Source organism: Podarcis pityusensis, assembly GCF_964106645.2.
Source record: "Podarcis pityusensis genome assembly, chromosome: 16".
In the NCBI taxonomy this organism is placed as follows: Eukaryota; Metazoa; Chordata; class Lepidosauria; order Squamata; family Lacertidae; genus Podarcis; species Podarcis pityusensis.
Window position 1 is genome coordinate 13,560,940 of NC_138041.1, and position 15,688 is coordinate 13,576,627.

At 47.3% G+C, this 15,688-nt stretch overlaps 1 protein-coding gene and 1 long non-coding RNA gene across 2 annotated transcripts in view; one reads left to right on the forward strand and one right to left on the reverse strand.

Moving 5' to 3' along the window:
- The window catches only part of LOC308465687, an 86,045-nt gene extending 77,759 nt beyond the window's left edge, over positions 1-8,286 (reverse strand). Inside the window, exon 1 of the long non-coding RNA XR_013980541.1 lies at positions 8,193-8,286. This is a non-coding gene — a long non-coding RNA (uncharacterized lncRNA). The remainder of the gene's footprint in view (positions 1-8,192) is intronic.
- The window catches only part of IGSF9 (immunoglobulin superfamily member 9), a 61,268-nt gene that overhangs the window by 33,732 nt on the left and 11,848 nt on the right, over positions 1-15,688 (forward strand). Inside the window, exons 5-16 of the mRNA XM_080985760.1 lie at positions 3,087-3,238; positions 6,974-7,091; positions 8,574-8,715; positions 9,503-9,648; positions 10,411-10,553; positions 10,644-10,784; positions 10,952-11,068; positions 12,134-12,284; positions 13,125-13,248; positions 14,090-14,265; positions 14,364-14,614; positions 15,439-15,523. Coding sequence (XP_080841886.1) covers positions 3,087-3,238; positions 6,974-7,091; positions 8,574-8,715; positions 9,503-9,648; positions 10,411-10,553; positions 10,644-10,784; positions 10,952-11,068; positions 12,134-12,284; positions 13,125-13,248; positions 14,090-14,265; positions 14,364-14,614; positions 15,439-15,523 — 1,746 coding nt within the window. The remainder of the gene's footprint in view (positions 1-3,086; positions 3,239-6,973; positions 7,092-8,573; positions 8,716-9,502; positions 9,649-10,410; positions 10,554-10,643; positions 10,785-10,951; positions 11,069-12,133; positions 12,285-13,124; positions 13,249-14,089; positions 14,266-14,363; positions 14,615-15,438; positions 15,524-15,688) is intronic.

The window sequence follows — 15,688 nt, forward strand, 5'->3', positions numbered from 1 at the left end:
ATTTTTGCTCCCACATCTCCAGCTTTTTTAATTTACTTCAGGGTTGCTCAATGCCGTTCCTTCTACATGTTTGGGACTACAACTCCCATCAGCCCCAACCTGCCTGGCCAATGGCCATAGAATCAAGGAATCAAAGAAAAGACTTGGAAGGGACCCAAAGGGTCATCTAATCTAACCCCCTCCCAGCAGTGGTGGGTGTTGGATTCAACAAGATCTGAAGGGCTCCACATTAGATTGATTGATTGTTTTCAATTTCTATCTTGTCTCTTTCCATAGAGCAAAAACTTATTTTTTAAGGATTCAGGAAGCTAGGATAAAAGAGGCTTATACAGTTATTAACGGTGCATGATGGAGGAAAAGAACGATACTTCCCCCCTTGCTTATAACAACAATTGAGATGATATAGGGATGGGCAACTTTGGCAATTTTGGTTTCTCTTTGTTCAACCTTAAACTCAGGACTCCATATTTCCACATCGGTGTGCAATTTATTTTATTTATTTTTTTGAAAAAGTCTTCATGAAAATTAATCAGTGTCTAGTGTGGATTTCTCCTAATGTGCACACCTTTGCAGAGCAATTTCCCATACTATGAAGCATTTTTGTATATTGTTGTCACTAATATACACATTTTTATGCATGCTTTACCTCAGAATGTGCTTTTTTCCACACATTTCTTGGCTGGAGAACTGCTTTGCAAGCTCAGGAAACTGCCAATTTCAAAGGATGTTTGAATTTTGTTTGGAAATGCACTGAAGTGGAATGGGGAAGCCTGTGGCACAACAGATATGGCTGGATTCTCATCTGCCCCAGCCAGTGTGGATTATGGAAATTGGGTACCCCTTGGTGCAGGAGCCTGTCCACTTGTATTTTTTTAAAGCAGTATGCACAATGATATAAGGAGGGTTGCACACCGTGCATTTAAAGCACTCTAATACCGGTTTAACAGTCAGGGCTTCCTCCAAAGAATCCTGGGAACTGTAGTTTGTTAAGGGTGCTGAGAGCTGTTAGGAGACCCTTCCCATCAGCCTTAACAGACTACAGTTCCCAGGATGCATGGTGTGGATGTGACCTAAATGTCCTCGTTTGGGCCCATCCCCTATCCTTCGCATCCTGGTTGTCTCAGCATCAGATCCCCTTTTGTCTCCCATCTGCTTAGCTCTTCTTCCAGACCCTCATCCCAGTCTGTAATCCTGCCCTCTCCCAGCTTCTGTCTCCCCAGCTACTCATCCCTGCTCTGCTGCCTAATCAATTGCTATTATCCTTGAACAGATGACCAGCCCCTACTTGCAGCTGAGACATTAAAAAGGGAGGGGGTGGGCATTTGTTAAGGGGATAAGACCTGGGGTACCAGGGGAGGATAGGCATGGGGGAGGAATTTGATTCATCTGACATTTAAAGGCAAACCTATATAATTTGCACTTCCAGAACCAATATGCAAACATGCATTTTGGAATGTGCAATTTTCCAAGGTGGTTTGCCAGCCAAGTAACGTGTACAAAAGTGCATTAAAAAGTGCATAAATATGCATATAATCGTGAAAATAAAATTCAAACATATATTACATTCAGGGAAATTGCTTGCAAGAATGTGTACGTTAGGCAAAATTCCACACAAAAGTGCATATATTGGGAGAGTTTTGCACGAAAATGCTGATTAATTTTCACAAAGATTTATAAAACATCCCTTTTCTCCCAGGCCTTTAGCCAATTAAACAATTTATCACATTTTAAATTGTTGGGGCTGGTAGAGGTATTGTTTTGTTTGTCATTACGTTACATATTTTTGTGTTTTTATACTATAAACTGCCCTGTAATCCTTGGCTGGAGGACATCCTTAGAATCGTAGAGTTGGAAGGGAGATCACAAGAGTCATCTAGTCCAGGCCCCTGCAATGCGGGATTCTTTTGCACTATGTGGGGCTCGAACCCACAACTCTGAAATTAAGAGCCTCATGCTATACCAGCTGAGCTATCCCCAATTCACACTTACCCAAGTTCTAAAATGCAGGTTTCCAACCAAGCAATGTGCACCAAAATGCAATATTAGGTGAGATTTCTTTGCAAAAAAAATCTGTATGTTAGACAAAATTGTGTAAAAAAGAAAAGTGTATATTAGGAGAAAATCACACTAGAATGCTGATAAAATGTCTCTTTAAAAAAATCTCAAACTGTTGTGGAAATGTGGAGAACTGAAATTATGACCAAAAAAGTGAGAAACAGAGAGAAACCAGAATTGACTTGTTTTGCCCATCCCTAAGTGAGGATATATATTTCTTTTTAAAATGTGCTAGCAAGTGTTTTTTTTTACCAAAATCTGCACCTTTTAAACATATTTTGACATTTGATCTTTCACCCAAAGAGGTCAAAGTGGTGTACATGGTTCTTTCATTTAATCCGCACAACAGTAGGTTGCTGTTGTACTCAGGTGCTGCTTGTGGGGATCCGATAGGCCAGAGGTTTTCAACCTTTTTGGGTCCACGGCTCCCTTGACCAACTACATTCCTTCTGCATTACCCCTGTGCGGCTCAGGAGCCCAGTTATGTCACACCCCTTGCCTGCAGAGCCAACAGCCTCTCACCCCATTTCAAACACCCTCCCTTATGAAGTGTTCCCTCAGCCTCCTCTCCTCCCCTCTCCTTGGGAGTCTTCTGGGCTGCCGCCCCTGGTCTCTGAGCTGCCCCCCCCACCCCAAAGAGAGGTGCCTCCTCCCATTGTCTCACAGAGGCCTGAGAAGCACCCCCTGGCCAACCCCAAAGGTACCATTCACCAGGTACCTTTGTAGCCAGGACTGTTGCAACAAACAGCTGTGCAAGCCTATGGGAGGCAGAGATGCAAGAGGGCATCAGGGGAAGGGAGGGAAGGAAAGAGGGACGGGGGCCAGTGTTGCCCTGACCATCATTCAGGGCACCCCAGGGTGCCACAGGACACTGGTTGAAAAACACTGCCATCGGCATTTGGTCAGCTACAGTGAGAACAGGATGCTGGACTAGATAGGCCTTCAGCCTGATCTAGCCAGGGCTCATCTGGTGATCTTAGAATAACATTTCTGATTATTCGGGTGCTGTTCTCATAAGGTCTGTCTTGCAGTTCCCCCCACCTTCCAGGAGACCCCGCCAGCTTTCATAGAAGTGCAAGACCAAAAGTCTCTCACGCTGACCTGCTCTGCAGCGGGAAACCCCCAGCCAGTCGTCACTTGGAAGAGAGACAACCAAGCCATAGAAAGTGGAGACAAGGTTCAGGTAAGGCGTGTGCATGTAGCCCAGGAACCAAGGGTCTAGACCAGGCATCCCCAACCTTCGGCCCTCCAGATGTTTTGGACTACAATTCCCATCATCCCTGACCACTGGTCCCGTTAGCTAGGGATCATGGGAGTTGTAGGCCAAAACATCTGGAGGGCCACAGGTTGGGTATGCCTGGTCTAGACTACAATTCCCACAACCCCCAGCCTGGTTGAACCATTGGTTAGCGATGATGTAAGTTGTAAGCCAACAACTGGAGACCCGAAGTTGAAGAACTCTGGTCAAGAAAAGGAGACGGGAGCCTGTGGTCCCCCCAAAAGTTGTTGGCCTGCAAGAGTCCCAGCTGGCATGGCCCAGTGGTCAGGGAGAATGAGAGTGACCATCAAACAACATCTGGAGGACCATAAGTCTCTAACCCCTAGTCTAGAAATGTGTGTAGACACAATCATCTTACAAGCTGGGAACCTGGCCTTTGAACTGGAAATAGTGTGACTATTTTTTTTTAAAGGGGGCGTGAGTATGTTTCTAGACCTCATGGTAATCAAGCATATTCTGGAAGTGCCCCATTCTTGACTCCTGTTTTAAATGACTTTCAATTCTCTCTTTCCTCCCCTGTTTGCCTGGAACATACTTTTAGATGCCCTGCCTTCTCCCTTCCTTCATCCTGGCTCTTCAGGTGTTGTTGGGCTTCCACTCCCATCATCCTAAGCCATTTTAGCCAATACTCTGCTTTAAAACCCTCCTCAAAATGTGCAGATTACAAATCTCAAATGAGAATATGCTGTTTTCATTTTCGTTTTATAGTTGTTTAATAGTGTATTCGTTCTCAGTTAGCCGCCCTGGAAATGCCATTGACACTGAAGGGCAGGATATAACATGTCAGCAATAAATGAATGTGTTCACATTTATTGGATTTGGTGAGATTTCCCCCTGCTCCATACGCACAAGATTAAAAAGGTGTTTAAATAAATGCATTTTCAGAATACCTCCAGTGTTTTCTGGTCTTACAGAGAGCTGAAAATGGTGGCAGATTCCCTCCCCTACATGAGCAGTTTCTATGGTTCACAACTTAGGGTTTTAACAAATCCAGGTATTTAAGAGAACATTATTGTCAGGAGCCAGAGTCAGGAGTAGGTCAACAATTAAAAACAACAACACTGGTGTCAGTGATGTTAACACTTTATTCCAGAAACCCAGCACAGGCCTGGTGAGCACAGCACCTCTTCCCAGCAGTGCTTGCACCAATGAGGGAGTTTCAGGGACTGAAGCCCCCCGCCTTCCCACTGCTCTCCAAGGACCCGCCCTCTTCCTTTTTCTGTGCATTCTGGAAGACCAGGAAGAAGGGGAGCTGGCTGCAGGAGGGGGAGATTCCCTGGCTTCTTCAGCAGCCTGCCTCCACTCTGCTTCTTGACCTCCCCTCTGCTTCTGCCTCTGAATCAGGACTGCCCTCTGCCGCAGCCTCTTCCTGCTCACTAAACCCTGTTGCCTCTTCAGCTTCTGACACCTTCTCCTCCCAGTCTGCTCCCTCTGACCCACTCAGCATTGTCCCACCACCCCCTGGCTCTGAGCCTTCTTACCCTGGAGGTTCCCTTCGGGGTTCCCCAGCTGGTACCTCCCGCCATTCCTCTGCATCCAGCCAGTCCATGACAATTACAGTGGATTATGGTTTACAACCATAATCAGTTCCGGAGGTCCGTTTGTAAACCAGAACAGGTTGTAAACCAAGGCACGCTTTCATCAATGGGGCCTCCAAAAAAAATTTGTTCATAAGCCCCCCCCGCCCCCGGGTTGTAATGCAAAAAAAGTTTGCAAATTGGGACACGCACATCCGGGTTTGATGTGTTTGTAATCCAAAGCGTATGGTTTGCAAACCAAGGTACCACTGTACTAGTATTCGTGTTACTGCCATCCGTAAAGCATCCTCCTCTGTGAGTCCCATATGTCTCCTGAAACCCAGCATCTCCCTTATGTTAGGGGTGCCTGGTGAAGCTTTCAGAGCAGGTGTGAAGAACCTTTGAACTGCAACTCCCACCATTCCTGGGTCTTGGCCATCAGCCTGCTGGGACTGATGGGAACTGTAGGTCAGCAACACCTGGAGGGCGCAAGCTTCCTTGTGCTAAAATTTTTTTTTCATCATAGGGCACCTTTGCTATTACACTTCTTTGCTTACTTAGTTTATGGTCCACCACTGGTGTAATTAACACCCAAGTTTATTCCCCTGCCTTTGTTTGTTCCTTCTCATTGAGGAAGTGCAGGCCAGTTAAACCTGTTAGCCAACCCCCTTTAATCTGTCCCCTCCTGAAAATGTTTGAGCTACCCCACCCCAGCTTTCACCGCCTCGGAATGGGAAGCTGTTTTGTGTGATTTGTTTAGGGGCAACTAGTGAGCCTTTGCAGCTAGTTGAGGACTTGTCTGTCTAAGTTTACTCTCCAGTGCTGTTTATTCTGAAGAGGAGTTTCATGCCTTCCCCACCCAGAGAAATAAAAAACCAATAATTAGTTTCAGAAACCCTAAGGGATGGATTTCCTAGTGGGCGCATAGGCACTGAATTAATTGTCAAGCTCATTTTAGGACCGTTCTCTAACAAATATACCTAAGGTCTGGCTGACCCCTGCTGGCCACTCAAAGGAAACAAGCATTTGACTTGCTCTCTTCAAGAAAGCCTTGCAGTGTGGTATGCTACTGTTTGGAGTGCTAGCAAGCCCTGACCTTTTCCAATATATCCCAGTTGTTTTTTGGAGGGTGGGGGTGGGAAATCCCACTTAGACTGATCCATGCCCCCCACTGACATGCAGCCCTGGAGGATATTAGCCAAATGGGAGTTGGACCCTCATGCAAAAAAGAAGAAGTTTTGCACCCCTGTATAAAACCCGTATTTCAGGTGAGAATGCTGAGACCAAGAGGACAGTGTTTTTTCCTAGAGTCACACTGTGAACTCAGGTGAGATCTGAACAAGCTCACATACTTAGTCCTTGCTGTTCTCAAGTTAATAAGAGGGATGGGGAGAAATTTGATTTTGTTCTCATTTAAAGACATACCTGCTTAAGTCACACTTTCTGAAGCACAGCCATCCTTTGAATTTTGCCCTTCTCAACTTTTGCAATCCAGTTCTCCAGCTAAGTATTGTGTAAAAAAACAATGCATATACTTGAGTAAAGTATGTGTGGAAATTCATATATCCGTGAAGATAACATACAAAACTGCATTATATTGAGGAAATATAAATGTTAGGGAAAATAAGCTTTGCAAAAGGTGTATATTAGGTAAAATTGCATATATGAATGCGTATGCCAAAGACACCGCTCTTTATCTTGGCCTATGAGACCTATGGTATATATTTTCAGGGCATACCCTATTTCTGTGAGTGCAGTTTGATTTAAACTGTTTTCAGTATTGAAGTTTAAATTGATGTGACCCGCTGTGGGTATGAAGTCAAATTAGTAATGATGGTGATATATTTAGAGAAATTCATACTGAAATGGTGATGAATTTTTATGAGGACTTTTTTTAAAAATCATGAACTATACTGGAAATCTAGAGAACTGAAGACTGGAAAACAGAGAGAAGACATTTGCCCATCCCTAGTTGAGGGAATTGACAGAAACTCATTGAGGAATTGATTTTCCAGGTCTTCTTGACCACCTCGTTGGCCGTACAATTTCTTGGTGAGGAGATGCTGGAGGGGTTTTTTCTTGCTTGCTCCAAGCCTTTCCTAAATGATGCGCTTCCCACCAGGTGAAGAATGGGAGCCTTGTCTTTGCCGGTGTGGAGCGGGCCAGCGCTGGGGCCTACACCTGCCACGCCACCAGCGAAGAGGGTGCCATCACCCACACAACCCGCCTGTTGGTGCAAGGTAAACAGGAGAAGGGGCAGCATCTTTCCCAAACTGGGTTAAGCAGCATTTTAACACAGGATGCTGCTGTACAAGCTTATCTGTCCATAGAGCCCATGGGGGGTGGGGAGGGGAAACTCAGTCCTGGGAGCCAAATGCGGCCCTCCGGAGACTCTTCCCAATCTCCTCCCATTCCCAGGCCACACCCCTGGCTGGTCCTCCTCTACAGCCTCCTCCAGTGATCTTTACCTGGCTGGAGGGTAGTATGCATGCTACTTGCTTGCCAGGATGGAGATGGGATGTATGCCTGGCCCTGGAAGGTTACTCATAAGTGAATGTGGCCCTTCGGTTGAAAAATGGTTCCCCACCCCTGACCTAGCCCAAAATTGTCCTGCTCTCGCTGGCAGCAACTCCCTAGCGTGTCATGCAGAAAAAGAATCTTTCCCATCACCTTCAACTGTATCCTTTAAATTGGAGATGCCAGGGATGAAACCTGGAACCTTCTCTGCATGTCACAGTCCTGCGCTCTGCCACTGAGCTGGGCTCTCCCTCCCTGGAGCACAGGAAGTTTGTGCCTTGCCAAAATTTGCCGAGCTAGCCCAGGACTGCTGCTATCAGGCACAACCCTGCTATCTGATCCTTCATTTAACTGGAGATGCCAGGGATTAAAGCAGAAACTTTGTGTGTGCTAAGCATGTGCTTTACCACCGAGCTACGATCACTCCCCCAGTTTACCATCCAGACTTTCTGGCGGATACAAGTGCACAGCTATGGGAGTCAAGCATGTCTCTGATTTCCAAAGGGAATCTTGGCATAATTTTGGAGTCAATAGTTCCACATTTTATCACTGGCAGGGTTTGGGGGAGAGGAATGCCTTTCTGTCCTTAGATTTGGGGAACCTCAGACTCAGGGAGAGGGGCTCAATGTAGCTCCCTTGTCTTCTCTTTCTGGCCCTTGGCACTTTTCCCCAGCCACATTCCCTCACCAGTCTTGGATGTTTTTGAATGCTTGGGATGTGTCTTTGAACCTCTGGTGTGTGTTTTTTGTGTGTGTGTTTGGTGTAGAAACTAGCCTACTGTACAAAGGCAAAATGTACCGTATTTTTCGCTCTATCAGACGCACCAGACCACAAGACGCACCTAGTTTTTGGAGGAGGAAAACAAGAAAAAAAATATTCTGAATCCGAGAAGCCAGAACAGCAAGAGGGATCACTACGCAGTGATCCCTCTTGCTGTTCTGGCTTCTGGGATAGCTGTGCGGGTTGCACTCACTCCATAAGACGCACACACATTTCCCCTTACTTTTTAGGAGGGAAAAAGTGAGTCTTATAGAGCAAAAAATACGGTAAATTTGATTACGTCTCCATGCTTACCTCTGGCGGTATCCACAACTGGCATGCGTCTCCCGCCGCCGCCACCCCCCAGCAAGGTTTTGCAGAAGGAAATGGAAAAGGTTCCTTGCCCCTGCCTTAGCCACTCATTCCGGGCACTTTCTTCCTCTCAGGGCCTCCGGTAATTGTGGTGCCCCCACAGAACGTCACTGTTAACATCACCCAAGATGCCTTCTTGGCCTGCCAAGCCGAGGCCTACCCTGCCAACCTCACGTATAGCTGGTTCCAGGGGGACACAAATGTTTTTCACCTCAGGTAGGAAACTCCAGGTGTGAGTGTTTTGTGTGAGCGGGAAGCAGAATGGCTCACTGGGCTCTTCCGCAAATGATGGTCTATTCTTTCCTTTATTTATGTAATATTTCCCTCCCAAAGGGTGCTCCAGGCAGCAAAGTGAAAGGGAGCACAGCATAGGGCTTAAATTAAAGCTTGTCCTCTTTGGGAGCATATAGAGATGAACGCCATCCTGGGAGACAGAGTGGTCTTGTGTTGCAAGTTATGTTTGTTATATGATGGATGAAATGCTGGTTTTGTTTGGAAATCCCTAATTATTTGTTTGACAGTTGGCAGTATGCCTAGTTATTTCACAAGAATGTTTCATCACTTACTTCAGAGAACTGGTACAAAAAAAAGCATTATTGATGGCAATTTGTGAGAAACTCACTCATCATTTATGCACCTAAAAAGAACAAGCAGAACCCAGAAGACTAGGCAGCATAATGGTGGAAAGTTTTGGTACATGTGAATCGACATTTTCAGACTCATTTATATTCTCTCAATGTGAATTATTTTGGAGAAATATGTAATAATTGCGGCAGTTACATTTGTTTGTACACTTGATTAGACTTGGTCTTCTTCTTTGAACTCAGATAGTGTGTATTTGACTCCATTCTCTCTCATTCATAGATATAGATATCTATACACTAGATATGCATAGATATAGATATCTATGCACTAGCCAGGCAAGTGCTTAAATACATACAATTCTGTTGCACTTTTTTCGTTCCGGCTCTCTTTAAGTTCTCTTTCCTTCCCCCTCCTTCAGCCATCTCCAGTCCCGGATTCGCGTCTTGGTAGACGGGAGCCTCTTGGTACAGAAAACTGTCCCAGAGGATTCGGGGCAATATACCTGTATTCCTAGCAATGGGCTAAGGAGACCACCTTCTGCCTCAGCGTTTCTCACAGTTCTGTGTAAGCATGGCATCTTCCCATCATTCTAGACCTCCAACTGGTAGACACAGTCTAAGGGTGGTGGAAAAAGCAGACAGTACGAAGACAGGCACCTTCAGTGTTCAGCCTGCTGGGTGGGGCTCAGACAGGGATGGAGCAGAAATGCAATTCTGATGGCATTTAAAGGCAAACCTACTGACCTTGCACTTTCTGAAACAATATGTGGATTGAAATGCAGCCATCCTTCAAAATCTGCACTCCCTCAAATTTTACGGCGCGGTTCTCCAGCCAAGTAATGCATACAGAAATGCATGTTAAGTGTGCATAAATGCATACATTAGCGAAATCAACATACAAGCATGCATTATATTTGGGGAAATTGCTTTGGTGAAAGTGTGTGTGAAAGGCAAAAGTGCATATGTTGGGGGGGAAATGTGCACTAAAATTCTGACGATTTAAAAAATAATAATCATGCTCTGATATGGAAATGTGGAGAACCGATCACAAGATCGGAAAAATGAGAAACCGAAAGAAACCAGAATTGTCAGCTCTGCCTGCCCCTCGGCTTGGATCAGACTCCATAGAAAGAATAATCTTGCAGCATTATCCACATCCTGTTGTTTTGCAGGGCTGCTGGTGCAAGGTGCAGGTTGCTGTACTAGTGGGACATCCCAGCAGTTGATTGGAGAGGCAACCCAGCCCTGGCTGTGCCCCATCTCTCCTCTAACTTTCTCCCACTAGCCATCCCACTGTCTGAAGCCGTGTCCTCCCTGCCTTTTGCAGATCCAGCACAAGTCATCGACATGCCCCCTGAGACTCTCCTGCCAATAGGGATGCAAGGCACCATCAGGTGCCCCAACAAGGCCAATCCTCCGCTGCTCTTCATCAACTGGACCAAAGACGGGCAGCCGCTGGAGTTAGGCAAGGTACTTGGCAGAAGCGTCCACCACACCTTTTTGGGCTCATAGGCCTTTGGGGATAACTCTCTTCTGAACAGAACTCTCTCCCTCTCCTAGCTCCCAGGTTGGTCCACAACTCCCGATGGTGCCATTGTCATCGCCACAAGCAACGACAATGCCGTGGGTGTTTACACCTGCACCCCATACAACAGTTACGGCAGTGCTGGCTCCTCGGCACCTACGCGCGTTCTCCTGAAGGCGAGTAGCAGAGACGGCCGTGTGTGTGTGTGTGTGTGTGTGTGTGTGTGTGTTAGAGCATAAGAAGAGATTTGACTGCTGGGTCATCAAGTCAAGCGTCCTGTGTTCACTGTGGCCGACCCTTGCCTGTTTCGGATGTCAAATATGTGTTGTGTTTTACGGCCTAGGACCCTCCTGTGTTCAGCCTGCGCCCCAAGGAGGAGTATTTTCAGGAGGTGGGGCGGGAACTGCTCATCCCCTGCTCTGCCAGAGGTGACCCCCTGCCCATCATCTCTTGGACAAAGGTGAGGCGGCTCTCTGCATAAACAAAGTAGATCCTAGATAGGCTGTCCAGCAGGTGGTGGCTGCTGCCCATTGGGACCGGCCAGGTGGGAGGCCAACAGGAGGCAGAGCCAGAGCCAGTGAGAGGCGGAGACAACTTTATTCTAGTTTTGTCCCCATCCTCCTCCCCCCCTCCTCTCTGCTGAGGTAACACTGAGACTGAAGGAGCCGACAGGCAGGCTGAGAGGCTTCCCTGTTAAGTCTGGCTGGTTTACTCAGAGCTCCACCTTTTAGCTAGGCTCAAATTCCTTCTCAGTTTATACCAGGGGTAGGCAACCTAAGGCCTGGGGGCCGGGTGCAGCCCAATCGCCTTTTCAATCCGGCCCGTGGGCGGTCCAGGAATCAGAGTGTTTTTACATGAGTTAGAATGTGTCTTTTTGTTTAAAATGCATCTCTGGGTTATTTGTGGGGCATAGGAATTTGTTCATTTCTTTCCCCCCCCCCCAAAAAAAATAGTTTGGCCCACCACATGGTCTGGGGAATGGTGGATCAGCCCCCTGCTGAAAAAGGTTGCTGACCCCTGGTTTATACAGTGGTGCCTCGCAAGACGAAATTAATCCGTTCCGCGAGTCTCTTCATCTTGTGGTTTTTTCGTCTTGCGAAGCACGGCTATTAGCGGCTTAGCGACTATTAACGGCTTAGCGGCTTTAAGAAAAAGGAAACAAACTCGCAAGAACTCGCAAGACGTTTCGTCTTGCGAAGCAAGCCCATAGGGAAATTCGTCTTGCGGAACGACTCAAAAAACGCAAAACCCTTTCGTCTAGCGAGTTTTTCGTCTTGCGAGGCATTCGTCTTGCGGGGCACCACTGTACCTACTAGTATGTAGAATCATAGAGTTGTAAGGGGACCCAAAGGATCTTCTAGTCCAATCCCTTGCAATATACTTGAGAACTTGAAGGAAATTTAAAAGTAACTGGCAACATTTCAATTTAAACTGGCTTCAGCCATAGTATAGTTAGCAGAGCCCCGATTTCCCCTGGGGTCTTGAAGAGCTTACTAACATCTCTCTGGTATCCCCCCCCCCCCAGATGGGCAGCAAGGGCTTAGCCAATGCCCAGGTAGACAAGAACAACAGCTTGGTCCTGCGCCCTCTGACCAAGGAGCAGCATGGCTTATGGGAATGCGCCGCCAACAACGGTGTGGCCCGCATCAGCACTGCAACCACTGTCTACGTATTGGGTGAGTACTTCATTCAGAGCACAACAAAATTAAGCAAACTGTACAGAAATGCATTGAAGAACTATTTTGAGCGAAAAGGGATGTGTGCTGCAACTTTCATGGGAGGGCAGTGTGTATGCATACACATATTGGCCTGGTTTGCCTGCTGGCACTAAGGTTTGTATGGCTTAACCATGGTTTCTTTGACCAGCAGCTTAACCGTGGTTTGTTCCAACAAACAATGGTCATAACCCATAGTTTGTTTTTGCCTTACAAACCTTGGCTTGTTCTAACTATGGTTTGCTCGGCAAGCATCTGGAGCAGGGTGGGAAAACTGCCATAACTCTGTGGTAGATCACAAGCCAGTCCTCGGTTAAATTTGTGGTAGATTGGGTAGCAGGCAATGAGTAAAGATGTCTGCTCAAGACCTTTGAGAGCTTCTGCCACTCGGAGCAGCTAGTACTCGGCAAGATGTAGTGTAATCGGCAGCTTCCTTTACTGGAGGGACTATAACTTAGTAGTAGAGCATGTAGAAGAGTCCAGATTCAATCCTGGACATCTCCAGTTAAAAATGGATTGGGTCAGAAGTGATAGGAAAAACCCTTCCCCACCTGCTAGAACAGACACTACCAGGCTTGATGGATGGAGTACCATAAGGAAGCTTTCCGTGCACTTGGTTTAATCCTCAAAAACAAATGTTGGAGGGGCTGGGGGGGGCACTAGTTGATAAAACTGCTGCTGCTGCTGCAGCTTCTGCTGCTGCTGCTGTGGAGTTTACCACCCACAAAACCCCGTTGAGCCTCATCCTAATCCTGTCAAGCTAATTCAGTTCTGCTTTTCGTTCCCTCTCGTGAACTCTAGGCACCAGCCCCCACACAGTGGCCAACGTCTCAGTGCTGCCTCTCCAACAGGCTGTCAACATCACCTGGGAGCCAGGCTTTGACGGGGGCTACTTCCAGAGGTTCAGCATCTGGTATACGCCGCTGTGAGTCCTCGGTTAGGATTTTGGAATGGAGGCTGTGGGCGCTAGGCCCCAAATGGCTGCTGTGCCCAAAAGTGCTGGGGGGGGGAGAGGATGGGGGCAAGGATGCCCCCTCTCCATCAGCTGCTTTCTCAGTGGGGGGAAAGGCACCTATATCAATCACACTTCCTCACAAATATATGCTCTTTCCACCTCCCCTCTGTTCAGAGCCGAAAGGAGGGCATCTTGTCCTGGCACCCAAAGAAATGTGAGCAAGTTTAGTTTGTTTGTGTTCAGCGTAGGAGAGGCTAAGCCAGTGCAGGAACAGGAACAGCAAACTGCCTCTCATATACTATGTAGTTTTTCAGGGAATTTTTACTGAAACCTTCCATGGTTACCATAGGAGGTCATTCCAGGCACACTGACAGTATTGGGCAGTGATCCCTGTTTGAATGTCTTTTGCGTACCAAAGACTTTTAAACAAAAACAAGCCTTTTAAGTTACATTTATGATGTGGAATTAATATAGTTGTTATAGCTCCACGAAACATTTATTTACTCTCTCTTCCAACAGATCAGTTTTGTCAATGCCGTGATGGTTGTCTCAATTGCTGCTTTCCCATTTTCTTTTATTGCAATGGGTTTCTAGGTTGCTTTTGCTTTTATACATTGCCCAGACAACTCTTGTAATCTATCGGGTGCCTGATAAACGGGGTGAATAGATTAATTAAATATAAACGTTACTGGAATGCTTCTTCCAGGAGCTCACGAGTTCCTTCTGCTCGAAACCACAGGGGCTTTTCTGTCTCTGGTTTGGATTCTTCTCAATGACTGCAGCCTCTCCTCCATTTCTGTGCCCCACACAGGTTGAAACGCTTCAATCGCCCTCACCATGACTGGGTTTCACTGCCTGTGCCTGTTGGGGCCTCCTACATCCTGGTGGAGAATCTGCAGCCAGATACCGGCTACCAGTTCAGCGTTTTGGCCCAGAACAAGCTGGGTAGCGGTCCCTTCAGTGAGATCGTCACCACCGTGCCACTAGGTGAGAGGCACAGGACTCTTTTCCTTCTGATCAGCGATTCCCTTAAAGGAACAATGCACAGTTTCAACACCCGTTCTCTTTCTTCTCCTCCTTCTCAGGTTTCCCAACAAACACCATGCCGCCCAACCCCTCATCTACGACCTCACAGATTTTTCTATCCCCACCTCAATCCCTGATGGCCAACGAGACCACGCGGGGGGTCCTCCTCCTGTGGGAGCCCCCATTCCAATTCTCTGTGGCTCTAACAGGCTACACCCTGGAGCTGCGACAAGACCAGGGCGGCTGGGAGGTTCTCGATGGATCCATTTCCAGCTCTGAGACGCAGCTCCTGGTGCCTGGGCTAATCAAGGTGGGTTTAGAAGGGTGTCAGAGATACAGTTTTGAAAGGTTAGTGCATGTGTGCAGCGGGTGGCACTGTGGGTTAAACCACAGAGCCTAGGACTTGCCGATCAGAAGGTCGGCGGTTCGAATCCCCATGATGGGCTGAGCTCCCGTTGCTCGGTCCCAGCTCCTGTCAACCTAGCAGTTCAAAAGCACGTCAAAGTGCAAGTAGATAAATAGGTACCGCTCCGGCGGGAAGGTAAACGGCGTTTCCGTGCGCTGCTCTGGTTCGCCAGAAGCGGCTTAGTCATGCTGGCCACATGATTTGGAAGCTGTACGCCGGCTCCCTCTGCCAATAAAGCGAGATGAGCGCCACAACCCCAGAGTCGTCCACGACTGGACCTAATGGTCAGGGGTCCCTTTACCTTTAAGCAAACTAAGGCTCGGGGGCCGGATCCAGCCCAATGGTCTTCTAAATCCGGCCCGCAGACGGTCTGGGAATCTGCGTGTTTTTACATGCGTAGAATGTGTCCTTTTGTTTAAAATGCATCACTGGGCTATTTGTGGGGCCTGCCTGGTGTTTTTACATGAGTAGAACGTGTGCTGCTTGAAAGTGTGTCAAAATACCAAAAGCTGGGATCAAGTTGGATGGGATTTCCATTGACTTCAGGGCACTGCATAGCTCCCTGCCTTCCTTGGGACTGTCAAAAAGTGGAACTAGTTAAGCAAAATGATGCCCCTTCGGATGCTGTTAAGTGGGAGAAGGGTTTACAATACGACCACAGTGACCATAAGAGGGTTTTCACAGTGTGCCCCTGCTTTCTCTCCTACCCACCCCCCGCCGCATTGTAGGACGCCTTCTATGAGTTCCGCCTGGTGGCCTTTGCTGGCAGCTACATCAGTGACCCCAGCAACACGGTCAATGTCTCCACAATAGGTAAGGGCCAGAAAGGGGGCAGCAAAACCTGCAGCAGCCTCAGGATTAGCTCACTTTGCTGGAGGCCACTGGAGCTGTTCAAAGCTCCTTTAAAATGTCACTCTTATTAATAGAAGGGATGAGCGAATCTCTCGGTTTCTCATTTTCCCAGTATTTCCATGTCAA